This window comes from Biomphalaria glabrata, chromosome 7, assembly GCF_947242115.1.
Source record: "Biomphalaria glabrata chromosome 7, xgBioGlab47.1, whole genome shotgun sequence".
Taxonomy (NCBI): Eukaryota; Metazoa; Mollusca; class Gastropoda; family Planorbidae; genus Biomphalaria; species Biomphalaria glabrata.
In genome coordinates, this window is record NC_074717.1 from 33,679,196 (window position 1) to 33,706,402 (window position 27,207).

The following is a 27,207-nucleotide window of genomic DNA, read 5'->3' on the forward strand; positions in this document are numbered from 1 at the left end:
CAGGTACCCATTAGAGCTGGGTGGACTCAGAGGCGCCCAAAGGATCCTGAAGTTAAAAATCCCAGTCTTTACCAGGATTCGAACCCGGTACCTCGGCTCGGAAACCAAGCGTTTTACCACTCAGCAGCCACTCCTCTCAAGCGAAATAAGCTTATCATTAATGTACGGGATTCTCTGAACAATATAATAATCGTAATAATTATATAAGAGAAACTGAGACAGAAGAACAAAGAAAATATGGGAACCTAGCTTTGGAGATTAGCCGTTTATGGAAGTTATCCAAAATAAGAATATACTCCATTTTTATATCAACTGAGGGAATAATGACAACTGACTTCACAGATACCTTCAAGGCCCTTAACATGCCTAGGAACATTCTCGTTGCCCGTCAGAGGGCGGTACTGCTGCACACCTGCCACATCATCAGAAAATTCCTCAGTGGAAACTGATTAAGGGACTACGATGAATTTGTTTCCCTTGGCAGCGCCAGGGAATGAATACTCATTCGTTTCTAACATAATAATAATAATCTTTATTATCCATAAAGAAATGTGTCTTGCATACAATACAATATGTCTATAATGATATAATAACCAATAGACTAAAATATGATTACTGGATCCGAACCTCCGTTGCTGCTTTGCTGCTATACCCAAACACGTGAAAGGCTTCGGGAGTCAACTGAGGAAAAATACATGAGCTGGTAACCCTAAGGCAGTTTGCAGCACAAAGTGCAACACCCAGACTTTCTATCTAGTAGTGAGAATGGTGAGCCCTTGTCCTGTTAGCTGTGGGAGACAGAAACCAATAAGACACTAAACTAAAGGATTTTTTTTTCTATTTTTAGCGGCCCCCGAAATGGGAAAAGACGCTATTAGTTTTGTGCGAAATGTCTGTCCGTCAATCCGTCTGTCCGTCCGTCCCGTTTAGATCTCGTAAACTAGAAAAGATATTGAAAATCCGACATCACAATATTTTAAACCATTCAAAGTTCTGATGCAATGGCTACTTTTTTTTTTACTGAAAGCGAAAAATCTAATTTTTAAAATCAGTTATGCAAGCAGTTTTTTAAAGAGAAAAAGCTAATTAGTATGCATTATAAGTAAGATCTAATTTAAAATGAATAATAATATTATAAACTTCATTTTTCTGAACAATTTTTTTTATTGCGGAAATTTTTTTTTTCTTAAGGATTCGAATAAGAGATTGAGCTTTTTCAAAACAATTAGATCAATTAAAAGACATCAGTTAGGCTAGGGAAGCGCGGTGGCTAAGCTGTAAAGCGCTTGGCTTCCGAGCCGGGGGTCCCGGGTTCCAATCCTGGTGAAGACTGGGATTTTCAACTTTGGAATCTTTGGGGGCATCTGAGTCCACTCAGCTCTAATGGGTACCTGACATTAGTTGGGGAAAAGTATAGGCGGTTGGTCGTTGTGCTGGCTACATGACACCCTCGCCGTTGGGGCACTACACAAGATCTGTTAACCTTCTTTCTCCATTCTTATCTCTCATTTGTCTTTGATATAATTTCATTTGGATGTTCTTTCTGAAAATATTGAAACCTGCCTGGGTGGACCTCTTAGGGGGCCGATTTTGAATTTGTGTTTCCACAAAAACTGTCTTTTGTTAACTTGTTTTTTTACGGAAATGTTTTTTTCTTGAATAATAGATTTACCCTTTACAAAACGATTAGATCAATTAGATATTCATTATAAGACACCAGTTAGGCCAGGTTCACATTTAAATTACATTCACTTTTACCTATCTTTTGGTCTGCTGGACAATGGGAGAACCACACAAGATCTGTCAACCTTCTCTCTCCATTCTTCCCTGTCATTTGTCTTTGATGGAATTTCATTCTGATGTTCTTTCTGAAAATATTGAAACCTGCCTTTTTATCTGCCTAGGTGGACCACTTCGAGGGCAGATTTTAAGTTTGTGTTTCCACACCAACTGTCTTTGTAACCTTGTTTAATTTACATTTGGAAAAAAAAAGTAGCAACTGTTGAACATTGCCACACATACATCTAATTATGTTTGCATTCATTACATATCAGTAGGTATAAAATTCCTATTCTATCAGTAGGTATAAAATGCCAATCCTATCAGTAGGTATTAAATTCCTATTCTATCAGTAGGTATAAAATTCCTATTCTATCAGTAGGTATAAAATTCCTATTCTATCAGTAGGTATAAAATTCCTATTCTATCAGTGAGTATAAAATTCCTATTCTATCAGTAGGTATAAAATTCCTATTCTATCACTAGGTATTAAATTCCAATTCTATCAGTAGGTATAAAATTCCTATTCTATAAGTAGGTATAAAATTCCTATTCTATCAGTGGGTATAAAATTCCTATTCTATCAGTGGGTATAAAATTCCTATTCTATCAGTAGGTATAAAACTCCTATTCTATCAGTAGATATAAAATTCATATTATATCAGTAGGTATAAAATTCCTATTCTATAAGTAGGTATAAAATTCCTATTCTATCAGTGGGTATACAATTCCTATTCTATCAGTAGGTATAAAATTCCTATTCTATCAGTGGGTATACAATTCCTATTCTATCAGTGGGTATAATATTTCTTTCCAAGTTTCAGTAATCCCACCAGCGACCACATGATCCTAGCTAGTAAAATTTCTCCTCAGTAGTCTGGTTCGTAAATGATAATAAAACAGCTAATCGGAGGCATTCAGCGTTTGCATAGTTTGTCTAAAAGCCGGCTCTGCTAATACTAACACTATAGTACTGTACAATAAATAAACCTCATTAACCAATTGTAAACAAACATAATAATATTGATAAAACAAAGAAAATAAACTGTCACATGATATCCTTTGTGTATTAATATTAGATCGTAATTTGTAAAGAAGAGATAGAGAATCACGTGGCTAAATGTTGTTTGTTTACGATTGGTGAATGAGGTCCATTGTGAGTAAGCGCGTGGCGTCTCATGGAACTGAGAAACAATGCCATCGATAGTTTAGTAAACTATGTTAGATTTAAATTAATTTTTCTGCATCATTAGTTTTCTGATTAAGTATGCCTGCCTGGTCGAGTGGTTTGCGCGCTGGACTGTCGTTCAGATTTTTCGATGATCCCGGGTTCGAACCCTCCCCGCTCCCATCCCCCGTCGTCCTGCGGGAGGTTTGGACTAGGAAGTAATATCTTCAACTCTGAAGGAACATCCGAAACATGTAAAACAAAACAAACAAACTAAACCGATGAACTTGAAATACCCAATCCCTAGTGCTAGCATGGAATGGGTTACCTGAGCCACCTATGAAAACCAGTGACTTGGCAGAATTTAAGTCATTGGCATGCATGACTAGATGTATGACGCGTAGGACGTAATCTAAGACATGGAACACGTTGGCACCAATACAATCTATCCATCCCAGTGGCGCTACAGCCCATGGAGGGCTCTGGTTGCTTCAATACATCCCTCCATTCAGATCTCTCCTGGGCCTTTCGTCTCCACGCCCAAACTCCAAGCTGTTGTAGATCTACCTCCACATCATCAATACATTCGGGCTCAGCGTTTAGTTCAATGCCTTTTTTTGTTTGTTGTTGTTTTTTTGCTGGTATACAATTTTCGCTCTTCTGTTCTCTGACATTCTTTCAAGGTGCCCTGCCCAACGTAGTCTGTTCTCTTCTGTCACTATCGTTGGGTCTTCATACAATTGGTCTATCTCATGGTTAGTGCGTGTCCTCCACCACGTCTCATCCTGTATGGCACCATAGATTTTCCTAAGAATTTTTCATTCCCAAGCATTTAGTAGATTTTCGGTTGTCTTTATCAGTGTCCAGGTCTCACTTGCATATATTGCTGCTGGTTTTATTATGCTTTTTGGTTTTCTTTGATATTGTTTGGCTCTTAAAGAAATTATAGAATTAAAAAATATACTAATATAGTAAAGAAGAAAAAACAACGTTAAAACATTTAAGCTTATAAGTTTGAAATAGTTGTCAGGTTGTACAAAGAATGTCTTTCTTACAGTAATTCTTAACATCACTAATGATACTAGTAAGTGGATAACATTTTTAAAAGGCGAAAAAAAAGGCAAAAGTCTTTTAACCAGAACACTATCAAGTATTGATTTGTATCACGCCAACACAAATCGATACTTTTCAATTAGTACATGTGCTACAACACACCATTGATGATCTTTAAGTAAAGTTGTTGATATCCAGTACTTTCAACGGTGATTTTTTTAGAGCACAGAATCTTTTTTTTTACCAACTGGCCGATGTGTCAAGCGCTTGATTCTAGTTTCTCTGAATCTCGGATCCTTGTAGGGTGTCTTAGAGTCCATTCATATGCAATTATTATTTTGCATTTGACATTCAAGCTTAAAACCATTTGTCGTATTTCCGGTCACGCATTGAAAATGGTAATAAGGTCTAACTATAAAATGTTTCCGATAGCATGCTTCTTGGATAGCCTCTGACAAACCATTCCAAATCCTGGCCTTCACGAGTGACTTATTTATTGGGCCCGGCGGAAATGTTTATTACTATTAGGAGAAGGGGCAAAGACAAGTAACTGGCGCTTAAACCTGTAATCTTCGGGCTGAAGGGGTTGTTTGCCTTGGCTGGCTACCCACCTAGGAGAAGGTTAACTCTGAATTCAAACCCCTGCTGCCTTGCAGCTTATATAAATACGGGAAAGGCTTCTGGAGTCGACCAAGAGGAAAACACAATAAGTAATGTTACGATCTTCTCTCTGTCAGGCCTTCTGTAAACATTGCTCAACACAGCACATCTAACACAAGAACTTGACAACAAGAGTTTCCAGTAACAATGTGGCGGTTTAATGACAATTACATCAACAGCCAATAAAACACTATTGGCTACACTAACTTCAAATGCTTAAACACAATAGAACTGCGTACTAAACACTACAAGTACTAAACACTACAAGTCTTTCTCTGTCTACTTCTAGACTCATACAGCTACATTTTCAAGGACTCACTTTGTACCGCACCGTCCTTGCTGCCCTGCTGTCCTGGACTCATCTGTCCCTTTTTACACAATGTCTTTCGTCCGTGAAGGCTTTCGATCACATGAGCATAACACGGATCATATTTGCGTGTAATAGCAGTACTGTCCCTTGTCCACCGACAGCCGTTGACCTGAGTGATTTGCCTGAGTTCACGAGTAAGCTGATCGTACATTTAACCCTATCGCGCCGCCAATAGGGTTACAACTGTAGTATATAAATGTGAAAAATAAATTAATGGTATGTATGTCATTTAATCAGTACTTTAGTATAAGTAAATAAGTCTTAAATAGTGTATTGTTAACGGGGGATTTGTATGAAAAACTGTTGACATATTTAATGAAATAACAAAAGGGTTCACTTTGTGAAAATCAGAAGTAGCTGTTGCACACAGACTTTACAAGCTAAAAGAGGAAGTCTGATTTACAACATCTTTTCTTGTTTTTGGGGATCTAAATTTTACAAACAGACGAACATACCTCACAAAATTAATAGTGGATTTCCCTTTACAAGAGTCTGGTAAAAAGGCGAAAAAACGAAACATCTTCAGAACTGGTAGGTCAATCGATTTACAAATACTGTCTCTAATCTGACTTTTAAAATCCCCTTGTGATTTTATAATATTTTGTTTAAATTGTAAATTAACATAAAGATTAATATAGGTATAAAATTGTGAGTATTCACTTTAAAAAAAAAATTAAAGTCCATTGATTATCAATAGCTTGTCCCTAATGAGGATGCGCTTAAAAGGCAACTAATTAACAGCTAATTAGTAAACATGTCATTGCCCTCTAGGAGGTGAAGTGTATAAAAGCCCTAAAAATTCCCCCAGTCGACCAGTCCTATCAGAACTTTGGAAGAGCTTATTGCCCGAAGGTAAGAATTACTTTTATGTTTATTGTTTTGTTTCTTTGTTTGTTTGTTTTTTTCAAAACTCATTGTTTCCCAAACGTTTTCCTTCACGGAACACTTGGCACATTCTGAGTATTGAACGGAACACTTGGCACATTCTGAGTATTGAACGGAACACTTTGCTTACTTTTTAGAGAGATTAAGTCACGTGGTGGCCTACTACTTAATATTCCAGTAGTTAAAGGAACACCTATTCAGGCCTATACTCGTGCCTACGTCATGCAAGTGTCATATTTTTATGTTCAATAATTTCACATATCAGTTGTTGTCACAACACTCTATGTTACGATGTGTTGTGATGCCGGGGATTTTACTTGAATTAAAATAGTTGAATAAATGACGATCTAGAATCACAATTAACGATTCCTTGATAAAACAAAACTCTGGAACTTTATTTAAATATAACGTAAGTACAGCTTATGTACAAATTACAAATCAATGCTTCATAATATTACAAAGGCTTTAAAACAGAGCTCCTAGAAACGTGACTGTCTACAAGGACATTATTTTATCGACTCCCCACTTTCTTACCCCCGCCAATTCTCTGGCGCTAACTCTTTTAAAAAAATGTCTTTGTTTTATTTCAAATCAACCAATAGATTTCAAACTTCATAATTACGTCCCTTGGGTAAATCCTGACGTGATGTCAAGTGTCTAAATTTGAGGGGTAAATCCCGAGACTCATGTCGAGGGTTTATATTTCTTTTAAAAGTGAAATGTACAAACAATTCTATAATGTAATCTGTGACATATTACCCCCCCCCTCCATTTAGCATTTGTATGGTAATAGAAATGCTCATATGTATTAAAATTATTTAAATATACACAAAATACCATACATGAAATTATAGAAAAATGGTTGAGGTAACATATGACAAAATAAAGTCAACTTGGAGATAACAACAATAATAAAAAAAATGTAAATGCAGTGAATAAAATTATTGATGACTTTGAACACCTGTTTCACTAATCAAGTGGTTATGAAAATGAGACAATGCTTGTCATGAACAATATCAAAAGTTGTACAAAGCATAATACTTGGATAAATTAAATCTTGAATTGAATAGGTTACTTTTCTTCATGGTGCCTTATGATGAAATTAAAATATGACAATACAAAACTGATGTACTACACCTGTGGAAGAAAAATATATATACAATTATCTTAAGAATTAAATACATCTGGAAAGTGTGTCAGCGAAGACATTCTCACGTCCAGGAATTGTCTTGACCTCAAATTGGTAGTCTGTGAGTTGTAGACTCCAACGAGTTAAACGACTGTTCGCTAACTTCTTCAGAAATGCTAGTGGTGCATGATCAGTTAGGAGTGTGAAATGAGCACCTAGTAGATATCTGGAGAACTTGGCTATGGCCCATACAATGGCTAGACATTCACGTTCGATGGTTGAGTATCTGGTTTCAGCTGTTCTGCTGATGAAAAATAATGGGTGTAAAGTCTCTTGGCATTTCTGTGAAGTGTCTTGGTATTTCTGCATTAGGCATGCACCTATAGCTGAAGATGAAGCATCTGTGGCGAGGTAAAATTGCTTCTCTGGATTCGGAAGTTTAAGAATAGTGTCTCTTGAGAATTCAGCTTTAATGTTCTCAATAGTGGTATGTAACTTTGTAGACCATGGAATCTTCGTTGGTTGTCCTTTCTTAGTGAGTTCAATCAATGGAGTTATGAGTGCTGTGTAACCTGGTATGAAATGTCTGTAGAAATTACACAGACCCAAAATACTTCTCACTTGCTTTTTACTGGTGGGGACTTTGATGTCTAGTATGCGTTGAATAATGTTCTCTTGTGGTCTCAGCGAATTGTAGCTGACTTTATAACCCAGGAAGGATATTTCTGACATGGCTAGTTCTACCTTACTAGGCTTTATGGTAAAACCATGTTGTTTCAGTATGCTGAAAACTTCTTGTAGTCCTTTGATATGTTCGTTCCATGTCTTATGGAATATGCAAATGTCATCTATATATGACACTGTGTCAGAGCGATTGCCTAGTATGCTGTGAATGGCTCTATTAAAGGTGCTGCTGGCGTTGACTAGACCAAATTTCATGAAGTTGAAATGGAATAGTCCATAAGCTGTGGTGAATGCCGTAAACTGTTTGCATTCTTGTCTGACTGGTATTTGGTAATAACCTCTGGACAGGTCTATTTTGGTGAAGAACTTTGCCTCTGAAAATTTGGTCATAAGATCTTCAGGATTTGGCATAGGATATGAGTCGAGTTGGGTTACTTTATTTAACTGTCTGAAATCGACACACATTCTTGGAGTTGTCGTTTGCTTCCGTTTGACAAGAACTATTGGTGCAGCATATGGAGAGTTGGAATGTTCAATGATTCCTTGCTCTAATAGTTGGTTAATTTCTTGTTTCAGAAAGTCTTTGTAGTGTACTGGTAATGGATAAGGTCTTGCTTTTGTAGGCTTGGAATCAGTAAGTATTATGTTGTGTTCCGCAATTGAAGTTTTGCCTGGAACATCTGTAAATATGTCTGAATTTTCTTTGAGAATGGTAGTCAGTTCTTTCTGCTTTTGCGGTGTCATTGAATTGAGTTTGATGTCTTGCCAAAATTCAGTTTGTTTGGTAGTTGTTTGTGGCATATTGATGTCGTCAAATTCGGACGTGTCATTTTCATCTTCTTCTGGTATGACTGCAAGACATGATATGGCTCTTTCATTTTGTTCTGGGCTTGTTGTACCTTCTGTTATTGTGTTATATTTTTGTAAATGTTGACGTGATAGATTTTCTTTTTGTTGTGTATGTCTATCTCATAGTCAACATCTGTTATCTTTCTGAGTATGGAGAACGGACCTTGCCATTTGATGAATAGTCTGTTGCTTTTGTCTGGTAGTAACAGACATACTTGATCTCCTGGTTCAAATTGTTTCAGTGTTCTGTTTCTATTGACTCTCATTCTGGTATTGGAGTTTGCTATGGCTGTGGCTTCATTTGCTTTTTCACATGCAGATATGACTATGTTTCTGGTATCTTGCACATGTTGAAACGCTGTCTTGGTTTCTGATGGGATTGAGTTTTGGCGAATAATAGTTTCTTTGAGGATTGCCATCGGTCCTCGTGGGTTGGCGCCATAAACCATCTCGAAAGGTGAGAATCCTGTGGTTTCTTGAGGACTTTCTCTGTATGCAAACAGAGCTGCTGGTAGCAATAAGTCCCAATTCTGCGGATTGTCGTGTGCTATTTTTGAAATGCACCTCTTCAAAGTACCGTTGAACCGTTCACAAAGCCCGTTGCTTTGGGGATGATGAACTTCATCTTGATGTAGTACATGTTCATGAAGTCTTTGGTAATGTCAGCTGTGAACTGTGTGCCTCTGTCAGAGAGGATAACTTCTGGGAAACCAATTCTAGAAAATATCTCTGACAAAGCTCTGGTGATGTCAAGCGCTGTAATGTTGACTAGAGGTACTGCTTCTGTCCATCTTGTACATGTGTCAATCAATGTCAGGACATATCGATGGTTTCTTGCTGAAGCTACTGGCATAGGACCAATCAAATCAACTGAGACTTTTTGGAATGGCTTGTCTGTCAATTCCATATCTTGAATAGGTGCCTGTGATTTGTTGTTCTTAGGTCCTTTGACTTGGCAAATATGACATGACTTCACGTATTTCTTGACGTCTTTAATGATACTTGGCCAATAAAATTCTTTGAGGATTCTGGCTTTAGTTTTGACTACACCCATATGGCTGGCGTGTGGAATGTTATGTCCTGTTGCCAGTATTTCTTTCCTGTATTTCTGTGGCACTATTATTTGCTGAATGGTATTGTCTTTATGCATGGCATTTTTCACCAGGAGGCCATCTTGAAAATATGGTTTATTTGGTAGATTCAGCTGTTTGTTTGCTTGAGCCTTCTGATAAAGTATTTGCAATGTTGGATCTTGCTTCTGTTCTTCTTTGAAGTCATCATGTGTGAAATATGACTTGTCTTGATGGGCTTCAGTTTGACCAGTTAGAGTTCTTGTATCATTGCTAGAGACTCTGGGCATGTCGTCTTGTTCTTCAAAATTCAACAATGGACATTCGGGAATTGGAGGTGGACTTATGACCGGTAGGGATGGGCTTGATGTAACTGGGGGTGTCCATGTTGAATGTTCTTGATTGTTGCTGGCTACTGGACTAGTAACTGGTTCTGTTGCATTCTGCATAACTTGAGTAACTGAAGTAGCCATGTGATTATTTTGGCTAACTTGTTCAGGTGCCAAATGTTCTTGTTGTCTGGACATGGATCTTGTCATTACTGCCAAACATTTTTGACCTTGCTCTATGGCATTTGTCCATTCCGTAAGTTCTTGAGGAGTGCATTCTTTAACTCCTTCTATGTTTCCAATGATTAGGTCCACTGGTAGATTGGGTGTTACTAATGCTTTTGTTTGACCACTGAAGATAGGTGTAGTAACATAAATGATGTCTTCAGGTAACTTGCTGACAGTTCCGTGGAAGGCAGTGGCTTGAACGTGGTTGCCTGTGAAACGGTTTGCGTGTACAAAGCGTTCATGTACTAATGTGGACGTACTTCCGGTGTCACGAAGAACTTCCACCTTCTTGTCTCCTACGAAGCCTGGATAAAATTTGAGACCATTGGACTTTGCAATGACTGCCATTGTAATAGCTTCTGTTATATGAGCTTCTGTTTGGCATATATTGTGGTCTGGAGTCCTGTGAATGACTTCTGTAGCGAGGTTTGTTATCTGGTTTATTGTTTCCAGGTGCTTTGTTGAGATTGTATTGCTCTCTATTGCTGTATCTTTGAGTTGGTGATGTGGGTCTATCAAAATTTTGATTTTTGGAGACTGCCTGTTTTTTCCAACATTCATGAGTTTGGTGACCCTTTTTATGGCAATATGAACATTCTGTGGTTCTGCTGCGGCATTGAGACGTGAAATGCCCTAGTTTATGACATTTGTTGCATTTGACTTTGTCATCTGACTTATATCTTGAATTTTTGTCTTGAGCAAAGCTGACAAAATTTTCTTCAACAGATGGTTTGACTGACATGTTTGGATAGGCTGCTTTATATTGTCTGATGATCTTGGTTAATGTCTGGATATCAGTAGGATTTCTCTCTATAATGTAGGATTGAATATCTTCTGAGTGAGCATGGGTGATGTTGTCGATAATAATATGTTGACGAAGAGCTTGGTAACTTTTTTCTACTTTGGCCATGGATACCCATCTATCAAACCACATTGACATGTTAGCTACAAAAATTTGAGGATCATCATTTTGCTGTGGCCTTTCATTATAGAATTTCTTTCTATAGTTGGCTGAAGTTGCTCCGTATTGGCGCAGTAGAGCTTCCTTGATATCAGAGTAAGTGATGCGTTCATTGATAGACAGTTGTGAGCAAATGTTGACAGCTTTGCCAGTCAAGAGGGTAAGGAGAGAGCTCGACCAATGTGCTTCAGGTAGACCGGATGTTGTAGCTATTTCTTCAAATCTTATGAGATACGAGTCCATATTGTCAATGTTTTCGTTGAACGCCGATATTTTGTTCATCAATCTGTATTTGTCAAACATATTTGAGTGACCTTGAATTGGAATGCTTTCTTTATTTTCATTCTTTTGTTTTTCGAATTCCATTTTTTCTTTTTCATGTTGCCTTTGTTTCTCGGCGTCTTGTAATTTTTTTTCTTCTAATTGCATGCGTTTTTCAGATTCTTGCCTTTGTTTTTCAGCGTCTTGCATTTTTTTTTCTTCTAATTGCATGAGTTTTTCAGATTCTTGCCTTTGTTTTTCAGATTCTTGCCTTTGTTTTTCAGATTCTTGCCTTTGTTTTTCAGATTCTTGCTCTTGATATTCTTTCTCTTCTTGTTTCTCTGCCCACTGGTCTGGCTTTGGAATTTGCTTTTCTTTGGCTAATTCTATCAATTCGAAGAGTCGTTGTGTTCTAGAACTGGAAGCCATATTTAATTTTTTATCAGTTTCTTGTATTGGAGCAAAATGTTCAATATCTGGATTTTGGCTTTATCTCAGATATAATAATAATATTAATAATATAGTGACAAAGTTCTTGAAGCCTCAATTTGCTAATAAATTCTTGACAGTAGACTTGTAGTTACTGGAGTTGTATGATTGATATATAGATCTATTGAGCCGAGTACTTTTTACTGGTTTAATAGTTGGTTAAATCTGGTCTTCTGTTTACTTTGTGCTGGACAAATGATTATTTACTGGTCTTCTTTATAATGCCAGTTATTTGCTTTACTGGTCTTTTATATTGCCAGTTATTTGCTTTACTGGTCTTTTTTATAATGCCAGTTATTTGCTTTACTGGTCTTTTAATAATGCCAGTTATTTGCTTTACTGGTCTTTTAATAATGCCAGTTATTTGCTTTACTGGTCTTTTAATAATGCCAGTTATTATGTATATTGGTCTTATTCCTTTTGCCAATTACATATAATAATAGATTTCGTGAGTTAGACGTAACTCTAACGAAAATCTTTATAAAGGAATTATCGATAACCAACTGACCTGTTAAACACAGAAATTCTGTCCTCCGTTAAATAAGAATGAAGTTCCTTTGAAGAGTTTAGAAATTGGTCCTAGATCTTGAATAAATTTCGTTAAAAGTTGTCCATAAACTTTTATTAGTCGGAGAGTGCCAAATATGGGAGAGTGCCAGATGTCGGAGAGTGCCAAATATGTCACAACACTCTATGTTACGATGTGTTGTGATGCCGGGGATTTTACTTGAATTAAAATAGTTGAATAAATGACGATCTAGAATCACAATTAACGATTCCTTGATAAAACAAAACTCTGGAACTTTATTTAAATATAACGTAAGTACAGCTTATGTACAAATTACAAATCAATGCTTCATAATATTACAAAGGCTTTAAAACAGAGCTAGAAACGTGACTGTCTACAAGGACATTATTTTATCGACTCCCCACTTTCTTACCCCCGCCAATTCTCTGGCGCTAACTCTTTTAAAAAAATGTCTTTGTTTTATTTCAAATCAACCAATAGATTTCAAACTTCATAATTACGTCCCTTGGGTAAATCCTGACTTGATGTCAAGTGTCTAAATTTGAGGGGTAAATCCCGAGACTCATGTCGAGGGTTTATATTTCTTTTAAAAGTGAAATGTACAAACAATTCTATAATGTAATCTGTGACAGTTGTCAACAACATGTATCATTCACATGTAGCATCAATAACCTGTATCAATCAACTGTATCAATCCCCTTTATCAATCACCTGTGTTATTCACATGTATCATACAAGTATCGCTGTTATTATGTTCTGCAAAATCCCATGGGCCTATTTTTTTTTTAATAAAAGTAATTTCTGCAACCAGAAGAAACCTCTTTGTTTAGATATAAAATTACTTACAACTAAAGCAACATTGCAATTAAAATTTGTGTTGGAAAAATAATCCCTAAACACTGAATATGTTTATCTTGAAGCAAATATTCTAAGAAAATATAATTTCCTTTCCAACGCAAATTTAGTAATTAAACATTTTTACAAAGATTAGATCAACTCACTCACAGGGAAAAAAGTCTAAATAGGTTATTTCTCCCACGCCCATTCGCGGATCAAGTTGAAACTTTGCACAATTATTCGTTTGTGAAGAATAATTTTAAAATACACAGTTAGTTAATTAAATACCGGTAATTCAATAATTTTTATACCGACAAAGAAAAAAATTAACCAATTAGTAAATTAATTACAGATAATTAATTTATCATTTTGTTAATATCTAATAAGGGAAATAGCATCTATACTATTGAGAAATTAGAGAATGGAATGGGTTGCTTGAGCCAGCCAGGAAATCCAATGACTTGAAAGAATTTATATCTTTGGATAACATGCATGACTAGATGCATGACGAGTAGGACGTAATCATCTTCTTTTTTTTTAAAGTAACCTCTGTATTATATAAGATAAGATAAGATAAGATAGTGGAGTTCTTTCCCAAAAGGGAAATAACTTTTATATTTTTGAGATGTTTAGTGGAGTTCTTTCCCTTTGATAAGCTGTATATTCTTTTTTTTTAAGTATTTTTATCATTTGTTGTTTTAAGTATACAATCAAAACATACAGTTAGACACTAAAATTCAGCATCCTGTTTCATCATTATTATTTGTACAGCCATGAGCACCATCTTCCTGTTTTTCGCACTAGTCGCTGGCATCTTTGCCCAGGAAAAGCCTGGCGCCATACTTCGACTTAAACAAGAAGCCCTTGAATATGGTAAGATGAATAAGATGTTAATGTCCTCCTCGTTTTAGACATTTATAGATTCTCAAATGTATCAAATGATATTGTACTCCCTTAGTGTTTCCATTGAGAATTTTCTAATGATGTTATTAATATGTTTTGATAATCTAAGTGAGAGCTATGAATTAAATATGTATGATTCATTATATAATTTTATACATGTATAATTTTATCTGTCCCCAATTAATCATGTTTCTATATTTTATTCAATAATAAATTTAGTTTAAAACTAAATAATTAAAAAATACCCCCCACACCATCTTAAAAACAAAATCTTTTGTGTTTCGAATATAAAAAAGTGTGTTAAATGGTTCCAAGCTTGATTCCTAGCTACATAAAAAGTTTAGGGTTGGCCGCCGTAAAGAATTCGCGTTATTTACACTAGCTGGCACTGAGAAATGTCTCATTTCAAATCCTAATATAAGAGCTTGACGTAACCAATACAACTGTATGGCACTTTGCATATATTCAACGAAACAACGTTAAGTAAATGTAAGCAATTTTATTCAAATCAGTGGTGAAAGAAATCTTGTTAAAATAAAATGATTCTTGAGTTAATTTTATGTATTTCATAGGCTTCTACGTTTATGAAACATGTACGCTTGAAAACAAAAAACATAAACTCATTGTTTCCTAAACATTTTCCTTAACGGAACACTTGGCACATTCTGAGTATTTATCGGAACACTTGACACATTCTGAGTATTGAACGGAACACTTGGCACTTTCTGAGTATTTAGCGGAACACTTGGCACATTCTGAGTATTTAACGGAACACTTTGCTTACTTTTTATAGAGATAAAGTCACGTGGTGGCCCACTACTTAATATTTTAAAAATTAAAGGAACATCTATTCAGGCCTCGCAGAACACTAGGGTATCGCGGAACACGGTTTGAGAACTATTGCATTAACTGATGGAGACAAACTTTCTTATTCATTCTTCATTTCATTGTGCTATTAGTTATGGGCGTTGAGTTAGATTGCCTGTGGTCACATTTTTCTCTGTGTTTTCGTGTTAAAGGTTCAAGGATTGCCCCACGAATTCTTCAGAACATACTCGACCAAGCCACTTTTGAGAACCTCGAAGACAAGGATGGTCTAGTCAGCTACAAATTCAACAAGTGAGTAGATGATATATAAATAAATACATTGACTTTAAAACCAAGACGAAATGTAGAGGATCAAACCAAGGTTTGCTTTACGCCTGACAAATAGCGTACATCTGTAACTCTCACAACTAGCAGCGTCTCTGTAGCACGCTAGATTTAATAAAACGTACAAAGTATTCCTTACGATCTATAGAGCTGTTGATGTACAGCTCATTTGTTTCTATTGCCGATGGTTAACTAGGATGTCATATGGCCAGCACAACGACCAACAGCTTTATCTCCCTAAACATAAGTCAGGTACCGTTAAACTTGTATGGACTCAGGGGCGTCCTAAAAATACAAATGTTTCACCCTTGTCAGACCTTACGGGATACGGAGATGATTTAAAGCTAATCTGTTCTATAGCAGAGGGTGTCCTGTGGCCTGCACAAAGTCCACATGACTTGACTTGTCCAACGTATCACACGTGTCCTTAAAGTTGTGTGGACTCAAGAGCATTCAGAAAAAAAGATGTTTCAACGGAATTTGTAATCATGATCCCTCGGTTCCCTTTATCACTCGGCTAACACTCCTCTTATCTCCATTAAATAAAGTAGATATATTTTTAAGGACGGAGTTTCTCCCCTTTAGATAAGGATTTGTTTATATATTTTGCTTGATTTATTTTTGGAAACGTAAATTTTTATGTTGTGTTTTTTTTTAACTTTTGTTTATTAGAGTTTCCCTGGAGCAGACAGAGATTGGAAATGTCAAAGTGGAGTTCGATCCAAGTATCAATGGCATTAGTGTCACTCTGCAAAATTCAGATTCTTCACTCAGTATGGATTATGAATCATCCATCGATATGGTCCTGTAAGTTATTACATAACAGTTTTATTAGTATTAAATCATTCTGGGGTTTCTGAATCCAATATCAACACATCTCGTTCACTATATGGTTGCAGAATAATTTTATAATATATGTTGTTGTGTTCAATCACAAATGTTTAATTTTATAATTGTACATTTTTTAAAAAAATATTCGCTAAAGCTTTTACTATTAGTTCTAATTTGAATGACCGTCAAAGTAATTAAAACGAAATGATCTTAAAGTTAATGGGACTCATAAATCGCAGGTTAAATTAGTACAATCTCAGTTTGGGACTGCCTTAAAAACTCCTGTCAAATTTCAGCTAAGATTGGACAAAAAAAGAGATTTCCCTAACCCTTCAGATATGCGCTATGCAACATCAAGATTGTTTTTTAAAGTCCTGTCGGAGTTGCCGGTAACCAGGATGAAGTGACCTGCTTACTGAGTCGTGGTCGCCAAATAATTTTACAGCTAAAGGTGTAAGAACAAATTAAGAAATACCGCTTACTAGACAGGCTTTTTTTTTTTTTGTAGAATTAGTTTCTGTTTAAGTGTTTTACTTTGGCTTCTGTTTATGAATGCGAGAGAAGCAATGTAAATCATCTGGCCCTAATCTAAGCCTTAAGTCCCGATAGATTTGTATGCAACATGCAGGTTGTCACTTCCGCTGTCACAAACTAATTAAAATTTAATGTAATCAAATAGTGGCAGATTTTTATTTTGTCCAGAAATAGATGAGTTAAGGGAATTAACGTTTAATTACAATAGTTGACCTGTAAGACCCCGTCTCTGATAACATTGACTTTGATGGATGAATATTTTGTGTTTGTGTTTCAGTACCACGATGCAGCACAGCGGCAGTGCTCAGATTTCTCTTAAAGATGTGGATGTTGATGTGAAAATAGCCATTGGTAAGATGTTCCTATTCATATATTCAGGTTCACACTTTGATTGTTACAATTCACAAAATTTCCTATTTCTATTTTCATTGTATCCTGTTAAAACCAGATATGATATCTCATTTTATATCAAGAATGAATTTTGCAGGGAGATCGAATAATTATGTGAAACTAAAAGGCTAATTTATTATTGACGTCATCTGTCTGTGTGTCACTCTACTTCTCACTTTCTCAATCCCACAATCCAACGAGATCTTTCTCTTTTTTAAGTTTCTGTTTCTCTCGTCACAGAAATATTCTCTCACTCACTCTCTTTCTCTCTCGCTCTTTCTCACGTACGCACATTCTCCCATACTTATTGTCCCGCTCACCCTACTTATTTCTGATAGTTTTGAAATTTTCAATTGACATCAACACCATTCTCCAAAGTGGGATGTTTGTGACTTCTTTCCTGAATAAAGACTATAAAGTTAAAAAAAAAAAACTCTTCAGAGCCAAATACGACTGTAGACTTTTGAGGTGTTTTCCATTTGACCTCGGTTCTTAAAAGTATATGTTCCAGTTTGTTTTGTTTTTGGTAAGCAATCTTTTCGGAAGACATTTATTGGCAAGAGTTCTCTATAATAAAAAAAAAAGTAACTAGAGGTTCACGCATTAACCGAAACAAATTTCTGTTACGCTTTGAGACACCAAAAAAAAAAGTTGTTGTCTGGTCATTTTGTATACTCCATGAACAGTTGGGAACAACAGGCTAGGGTTTATACTACCTTCAGTGAAGTCCATTAGGCAATCGGCGCCTACGTTGGGCGCCATTATCCCGTTGATTGTTAGAAAGGCTTTTATCCAACAACCAGGCCTGGACAAAGGATTCCCCATCCCGTGGACGGCCATATTGGTTGAACGGGCCAAACCGGGTCGTGCCGCGTACACAGCGCACCGTCCCCGTTCCTGGACCCTACTCGCTATAAGTGGCCGAGAACAGTGCTGACTGCGGGGAGTTTGTCTCATATTCTTATAATACACTACCATCACATTCGACTTCACCTATCCCTTAGTCTGTTGGACCACAAATCACCTATCCATTAGTCTGTTGGACCACAAATCACCTATCCCTAAGTCTGTTGGACCACAAATCACCTATCCCTTAGTCTGTTGGACCACAAATCACCTATCCCTTTGTCTGTTGGACCACAAATCACCTATCCCTTTGTCTGTTGGACCACAAATCACCTATCCCTTTGTCTGTTGGACCACAAATCACCTATCCCTTAGTCTGTTGGACCACAAATCACCTATCCCTTTGTCTGTTGGTTCATATATAATCTTTTGATCGTCTTTCCACACTCCATGGGCTATTTGGGACTTGTCCCAACACTCAAACCACTTTTCCATTTCTATTTTTCGATTATTGCCAAAGCATGATGAAAACTCACAGTCTGCTCGGTAAGTGGTGTTAGCCCTCCCTAATGGGCCAAGGAGTCTGCAATGGTGTTGCCAGTAACACCTATGTGACTCGGTACCCACTGCATTATTTACCGCCAACCGCAAGGTCTAAAAGCGGACCTTTACTACTGTAATTGCAATCATTTGAAAAATTCGTTTTGACATTACGTTACATATAAAACTATCTGTAGCATGAAAATAATATATGCATATATTTGATATAGTCCTTCTGAATTGGATTCTGTTTCATTAATTATAAAATCATTTTTGTCATTTATTTCTTTTTTTCAAAACAATTTCGAAAATATGTTTTAAAATGCTAATCAGTAATTAAACCGAAATAATGCCATTAAATTAACTTTTAGTAAAATGAAGTCCAACTTCGCATAATGGTTGATGTTTACTATTTACATTGTAGAAATGGATTCTGATCGCATTCCTACATTAAGAACTCTGGATTGTAAAGCCAGTATCAGGAAATGTGACTTCAGCTTCTCGTCCATCGTTGTACACTGGATGTACTCAACAATGAGTAAAATTATACCAAACAAACTCCGTCAATGGACTGAGGAAAAGGTATTATAGGATTTTTAGGATATGTCTCTCTCTCTGGTGTTTTTTTTCCTTTTATTATAAGCCTCTCTCTTTCTCTGTGTCTCTGTCTGTCTGTCTCTCTATTTCTCTTCTAATGTCTATCTCTGTCTCTCTCTTCTCTCTCTGTTTCTCTTTCTCTCTCAGTCTCTCTCTATCTGTCTCTCTCTGTCTTTCTCCCTCTGTCTTTCTCTCTCTGTCTCTCTTTCTCTCTCTGTCTCTCTGCCTGTCTCTCTCTCTATTTCTCACTCTCTCTCTCTCTCTCATTACAAGTATCATTCAAACAAACTTAACATCAACCATTCAGTAGTATTAATCTCATTAGAACAAGAAATAGATCAATATATGCAGAGGGTGTCTAATATGTTTTTTTTTCTCTCCAGTTTTGCAGGGTCATTTCAGAATACATTGACACCAAGACACAAGAGACCATTAAATCAGTCAAATGTTAGTAAAAAAAAAAAACGATTTTTTAAAAAATAAGCTAGTTTTAGTAATGTAAACTATTCACCCTTGAAAAATATTTCTACATTCTTTTAAATTAATAAACTTTCAATAAGTAGTTTAGTTGAAATATGAGATCAGATAAGACATTTTAATGACACAATAGGGTGTTGGGGATACAGTTTGGGATACAGTTGGGAATACAGTTGGGAATACAGTTGGTGATACAGTTGGTGATACAGTTGGTGATACAGTTGGTGATACAGTTGGGGATACAGTTGGGGATACAGTTGGTGATACAGTTGGGGATACAGTTGGGGATACAGTTGGTGATACAGTTGGGGATACAATTGGTGATACAGTTGGGGATACGGTTGGGAATACAGTTGGTGATACAGTTGGGGATACAGTCGGGGATACAGTTGGTGATACTGTAGGGGATACAGTTGGGGATACAGTTGGTGATACAGTTGGTGATACAGTTGGGGATACGGTTGGGAATACAGTTGGTGATACAGTTGGGGATACAGTCGGGGATACAGTTGGTGATACAGTCGGGATACAGTTGGTGATACAGTTGGGGATACAGTTGGGGATACAGTTGGTGATACAGTTGGGAATACAGTTGGGATACAGTTGGTGATACAGTTGGGGATACAGTTGGTGATACAGTTGGGGATACGGTTGGGAATACAGTTGGTGATACAGTTGGGGATACAGTCGGGGATACAGTTGGTGATACAGTCGGGATACAGTTGGTGATACAGTTGGGGATACAGTTGGGGATACAGTTGGTGATACAGTTGGGAATACAGTTGGGAATACAGTTGGTGATACAGTTGGGGATACAGTCGGGGATACTGTAGGGGATACAGTTGGGGATACAGTTGGGGATACAGTTGGTGATACAGTTGGTGATACAGTTGGTGATACAGTTGGGGATACAGTTGGGATACAGTTGGGGATACAGTTGGGGATACAGTTGGGGATACAGTTGGGGATACAGTTGGGGATACAGTTGGTGATACAGTTGGGGATACAGTTGGGGATACAGTTGGGGATACAGTTGGGGATACAGTTGGGGATACAGTTGGGGATACAGTTGGGGATACAGTCGGGGATACAGTTGGGGATACAGTCGGGGATACAGTTGGGGATACAGTTGGTGATACAGTTGGGGATACAGTTGGGGATACAGTTGGGGATACAGTTGATGATACAGTTGGGGATACAGTTGGGGATACAGTAGGGGATACAGTTGGGGATACAGTTGGGGATACAGTTGGGGATACAGTTGATGATACAGTTGGGGATACAGTTGGGGATACAGTTGGGGATACAGTCGGGGATACAGTTGGGGATACAGTTGGGGATACAGCCAGTTTTGACTTCTAATTAATAAATGGATCTTGCTTATTTTTAGTACATTCAGTGATGGATGACTTGTTCAAAGTTGACTACAGTCCACTCTCCAAAGTCAGTGTTTCTGACAGATCTATCGAGGCCGGACACAGGGTAACCATCTACTATTTGTCACAGCAATAAATTTAAATGAAATCGTTTTGTTATGTAGCGTAAATATCTAATGATTGAATTTTGTCGCTCTCCCTCAGGGTGAAGTTTCATGGAAATCAGACAGTTCCCGAAGCAACCTGAAGGCCGATGACCTCCCCAGGGAAGACCAGGATGACGAGAACAAAATGTTCAACCTCTGGCTCGAAGAGTACGTCGCCAAGACCTTCGCTGAGTCTGCTCACAGCCACGACTATCTTAAAGCCAGAATTGCCGAAGATACGGTATAATAATTGATTTTTAACTATAACAATTTAGTCTCTACCTACGGCCTAATTCACATAATGTGGTCAAATTAGTCTCTAGTTCTTTTTGTTTAAATATTTAAACAACTATCACACATCTTAAGTCAAATAACTTAATTGTAATTAATATTAAATATAAATTATAAACATTTTTATATATATTTGAATTTTACACACGGACATTGTGTGATGAATTTTTATTCATAATAAAGAGGTTGACGTTTTAAACCAAAAGGATGAACAAACTTATCCGTATCGGCTATTTACAGAAATCTGTTATTAATTTACTTTTTTTAATTTGAATGTACAGTTGTTTTTTTTAATGCTCAAAGAAAATGTAATCTGTCCACCACAATAGACCAAAAAGTTTGCTATTTATGTTTTTTGTTTCCATTTAATGAAATGTAGGCTACATATTTTCACAACTTTTTACGCATTTTCACAGATTTCAGAACAAGATCAGAGAGAGAAATTGCGTCTATCTTACGCTAGCAGTCTTATTCCTGAGGTAAGTTTTTATACAAAGGTAATCAGCTAATACAAAAAAGGTAATCAGCTAATATTTTAAAAAATTTAATCAGCTAATATAAAAAAGGTATTAAGCTAATATAAAAAAAGGTAATCAGCTAATATAAAAAGGTAATCAGCTAATATAAAAAGGTAATCAGCTGATATACAAAAAGAAGGCATACCTCGTTACGTTCTCTAAGGGCTGGAGAAGATACTATGCAAACAACGGAAAGGTCAAGGTAAAAAAAAAATTTTGGTAACTATAATTTGAAATTTAAATTTAAAAATTATTTCTTATCTATTAGGGAAAATCGTGATACATTTTACATAGCTTTTATTAACTATATCTATCTGTCTGTCTGTCTGTCTGTCTTTATGGTTAACGTCTGTACATGTTGTATCTCCCACACCCATTCTTGGGTCAAGTAAAAACCTTGTACAATTGTTCATTGGCGTAGACAATACATAAATTAATTAAAAAAAAACTAACCAATTAAATAATTAATTATTTGTTATTTATTATTTGTTTGATACCAAAAGAGAAATTAGTCGTTCAGTATTCACAGACATAACTAGATATGTAGGGTTTTGCCCACTTAAATAATTGTACGTGTTCTTTCTCCCACACCCACAGATCAAGTTAAAACCTTTTTTTTTTATTTATAGTACTTAATAAAACATATAGCAATAAAAAAATAACATATTAATCAATTAATTACTGGTTATTAATTATTATTTTTTATTACAACGTATGAAATTAGTGATTCAGTGTTCACAGATATTGCTAGCAATGTTGTCATCTTAAATAATGGCACTGGTTATTTCTCCTACTCTTATTTCTGTATTTCATTATACTTCATATTGCTCTAAACTTGGAACTGCTATGTACCGTACATAACAGTACATGAATCAATAATAAAAGTTAACCATATAAATATAGTGAATTGATTATTGGTAACTATTTTTTGTTTTTGTTTTATATGAAATAAGGGAAATAGCTACTACATTATTGAGAGACATGGTCGTAAGATCCCTAAGATAAGCTTTATTTATTTTATTTTTTTAAAGATTTTTTTAAAGATTTTGTTTATTTTATTATCTGTTGGGGAATTTTGTGATGCTTTGTAAACACAGTTATCTTCACTTTGTTTTTTTTAATGTTAAGATCCAGTTTGCATGTAAAATACAGTGACCTCACAAACGATGAGAAATCGATGTAGAAAATTGATGGGGGAGGGGCGATGTAACTGGTCCATGGAACAATGAGAACATTTTTAAAAAGAGGAAGAATTGGAGATAAAGTCCCTTGCTCTGTGCGCCATAAACCACCGAAATTTCAAGATTTTTGGAGATATCCATTATGGATGGGACTCTCCAATATTACGGTTATCCGCTCATTAGATACATTACTCTAAATAACATCATTTGCATGCAATCTCAAGGGCAAACCTCATATACAGCGCCCACTATTTGTATCAATATTCTCTAAAGATGTTTATTTTTTAACCTCGTGTTCAGCTCAGCTCCAACAGCCCTGACAGTTATCTCCAAGTTGAGGTCAGCTCCAACAAGGTGCCAGATGTTGAGATCTCAGAGGAGGGTGTCAGAATTCAACTCCATGGCGATGTTCAGGTTTCTTCTGGCAGCGGCTCTAACTCTCAACAGCTATTCAAATTGAAAACAGTGAGTACTTACGTTGAATATATGAGTATTAAATCATATTGATTGATTTCTCTGTTTCCGTAATCCAATTATCGATCTTAATCTTAAGAGCTTTGTTAATCATTGTCATATTGATGACAAATAGTTGTGATTTTGGGAATTCATTTTAAAGACCCTGGGTTACAGAAGCTCCGATGCCTAAGGCGGATCTTTAAAATAAGGTAGCAAGATAAGATAAGCAATGAGGAAGTGCAACGAAGAGCAAGGGGGCCAGGACATCCGCTCTGTTATCAGCAGCAGACGCCTTGGCTGGCTTGGCCACGTTCGTAGAATGCCAGTAGGTCGACTTCCACAGGACATTCTGTATGGCGATCTAATAGAAGGCAGGAGAGACGCTGTCGCCCACTTTTACGTTATACGAATGTATGCAAACGCGACATGAAGCTCTTCAAAATCGACACTGGCAGCTGGGAAGAGGTGGCACTGGATAGATCCACATGGAGAGAGAGCATAAAGGAAGGGTCACGGATTGCAGATGTCATACACAACAGAAGCAGAAAGAAGGGTGAAAATGCAACGGCGCCTGGTGATTACATATGGCCAACCTGCGATCGCAGCTGTGTATCAAGGATTGGCCTTTTTAGTCACACAAGAAGTTGCAAAGGGAAAAGATTGTCTCTCGAAACGTAAAATGCCACAGACACCAAACTCTGTAACAAGCGAAGACAGCTTAAGGGGAGAGGAAGTGGTCCCTCCCACGAATTGAAAGTGTCAAGGTGAGGATCAAGAAGGAAAGGAAAGACGTGGGGACGTCACAACCTCAAAACATGGAAGAACTACCACGTTATTATAAGACAAAAACAACGAATGTTTGACTTTGGGGAAAACATTTGATAAGAAGAGGGTATAACTGTAAAACTTCAGGAGGTTTAATAGTCCCTGCAGTAGCCAACACTGACGAATATTCTATTCCTTGACTCAAATGTTTTAAAATAGAGTTACTCGCGTTTTAAGTTTTCTTAGTAGCCCATTTAGGAAATCATGGCATGAGTTACACAAAGGATCAAACAATGAAATGTCTTAATGATTTCACTTTTCAGAGTGTTAAGCTCCTAGCCAGAGCTCATGTTGAGGGCAACAGTCTTGTACCTGACATCTTGAGCTATGAGTGAGTACTAGGCGACTCTTGTCTCTTTCTTTGATAGTTTCAATTGCAGTTGTCTAGATATTAGAATTGATAGTTTACAACTATTACTTGTTTAGTATACAGTGTTTATAAACAAAAATATCCAAAGGCAAAAACAGATTTTTTCCCTCCGAGTAATTTTCACTTACTATGTATCCATTATAAGTATTTTGACTTACTGCGTGCCCATTATAAGTATTTTGACTTACTGCGTGCCCATTATAAGTATTTCGACTTACTGTGTGCCCATTCGAAGTATTGTAATGAAGATACATATTTATACAACAACCACACTACCTGATTAAATATGCTCACTGAAAAAGAAAATTACAAAACAACTTATCATTTCGTAAGTAATAGACTGCAAATAGAAATCTTTGAGAGACATTTACACTTCTATCCCATTCATGACTTCCACAATCGTTTGAAGAAATTGTGTGAAAAAGTCTATTAGTCAAATGTCTTTGACAATTTTCTTTGTAATTTCTCAACAGTGTTGAAACTAGAGATCTAACTCAGATGCAAATCAATCCCAAGGTATGTTTGCTAACATTTCACTTAACTGACTAGAAAATTATTACAAATAATGGGAATTAGAAACTCTATATCTATAAGAAGTAGAGAGAAAGAGAAAACGCATTATTTCATCGATGTGATTGATGTCAAGTCTGATGCCGAGCTAATGTTCTGTATTTGTCTATTTTCTAATCAAACGTAGGAGGCCGATGCTCTGAAATTCACTCACATGATTGTTAGAGAAATCGCTGTAAAGCAGATTGACAGTAAGTTCTAGTCTTCCATAATTCTTATTGATAAATGACCTCATTGTTTAAAATTGTAGATGTCTGTTGCCTACAAATGATATGACATTTATCCTTTTTTGTGTGTATGTATTCTTAATTTTGTTTTGAATTGCTTTGCCATTTAAAACGTATCAATATTAAATTATTTACCGTTTTAATTTACCATATTCAGTGTGTTATTAAATGTCTTTAATATATTTTTATTCATTAAAACATTATTCAGTTAAAAATATATTACTAAATGTTCGTCAAGCAGTCTGTAGCATTCTGTAGCAGTCTGTTCATTGTTCATGGTATTAAACGTGTTGGGACGTATCTCCAGATTTGTAGAGTTTTACTCTCTAGTCCAAACTTCCTGCAAGTTGGCAGGGGATGGGGGCGTACAGGGCTCAAAGAATCCACACGAGCTGGCTGCCATTCTGGCATTCAAGTTAAAACATATAAACACATTTCTCTAGAAAGACTTTTTAAACAGTTGGTGTCTTGTTTGTTTGCAGAGCTGGCGAGAAGAGGACTGCCACTCATGTCACTCCCAGATCTTCGTCTCGTTGATCCAGCCATTAGATTCACCAATGTAAGTTCAGAGACATTTGCTTCTTGCAAAGAAAACAAAAATGATGTTCCACGAGGAAGCATACAAAACTTTGTTACGCTATTCCTATCTATGATGCCTTGTACTTGTTTATCTTTTAGTTGAAACTTAGCACAAAACCTTTCATTCTTCCTAACAAATGAATCATTTTTTTTAAATTAACAAGTATTTAATTAATTAGTGTTAATAAGTATTATTATTAATTATTATTTTTTATATGGAAAAAGAAATAAATCTTATTACAGCAGTTAGCGATATGTATATGGCTGTAAAGGTGCAGTTCTTTTTATATATAAGCTTTGGTTTTGTTTTGTTTTGTTTTTTTTAAGTATTTTTAAATACAGTTTTGCTTGTTTTATCTTGCTATCCTAAGTGTTTATTCCTAATAAAAGAAATTAGGTTCCTCTCATTAGAGAATGTGAGGTTAGGATAGCTATTATTTATTTATAAAACTTTTGTATGAAGATGCCATTAGGGTGTGTCAAATGTCTTGTGTTTTTATACTCTGCAGGGCTCTGTCAACTTGGCCACTGATGCCCAATACAAGGACTTTGATTAACTTTATTAATTGGAATGAGGGAGAAGAAACTCCTTTAAGAACGATGCCACAGCAACATCTCTCTACGTAGAATGTTAAAGCGTAGAGTCGGCAGTGAACAGATGTATTAATTGACAGGGACAAAATAAACCATTGTATTACTAATATGACTTTATAGTGTTCTGTTCAATGTTCATTTAATAATGAACACAAATTCAACTCAGCCAAATAAAAAAGGAAGTTTGGAATTATGTTCATACAAGTATTTCCGGTATACTATTAAGTTGTGTATTTTGTAAATGATTTATTGTTTTCTTTTTAAGCACTGTCAAATAAAATGTCTATGCTCTTGAACATGTGAATTTTATTAACTAGTTCAGAGATCGGAGACATGTCCTAGTAATGCTTTAACGCTATAGTAATTCTATAGATCGATGCCATGCAGGTAATAACAGATACAGTGAACGTCTTGAGAAGACGAGGTTTGTCACAACTCTAGATTTGATTGAACTTAGTTCTTAGTAATATTCCTAACCACAAATGAGTTCAATCAATAGGTGGCTTATGTCAGAAAACGTTCA

General features: G+C 36.2%; 1 protein-coding gene across 2 annotated transcripts; it reads left to right on the forward strand.

Annotated features, from left to right (window-relative positions):
- The first annotated feature begins 5,796 nt into the window (after positions 1-5,796).
- LOC106073545 (bactericidal permeability-increasing protein-like) lies at positions 5,797-26,796 on the forward strand. 2 transcript variants are annotated; one of them, XM_056034257.1, is made up of 16 exons: positions 5,797-5,882; positions 14,053-14,154; positions 15,204-15,303; positions 16,009-16,143; positions 16,979-17,052; positions 18,902-19,059; positions 19,458-19,521; positions 20,942-21,033; positions 21,132-21,314; positions 21,781-21,843; positions 23,364-23,528; positions 24,608-24,675; positions 25,188-25,230; positions 25,412-25,475; positions 25,994-26,070; positions 26,600-26,796. In XM_056034257.1, exons 2-16 carry the CDS (start codon positions 14,055-14,057, stop codon positions 26,645-26,647), a joined length of 1,434 nt encoding a protein of 477 aa, XP_055890232.1. In that variant the 5' UTR covers positions 5,797-5,882; positions 14,053-14,054; the 3' UTR covers positions 26,648-26,796.
- The last annotated feature ends 411 nt before the right edge of the window (positions 26,797-27,207 follow it).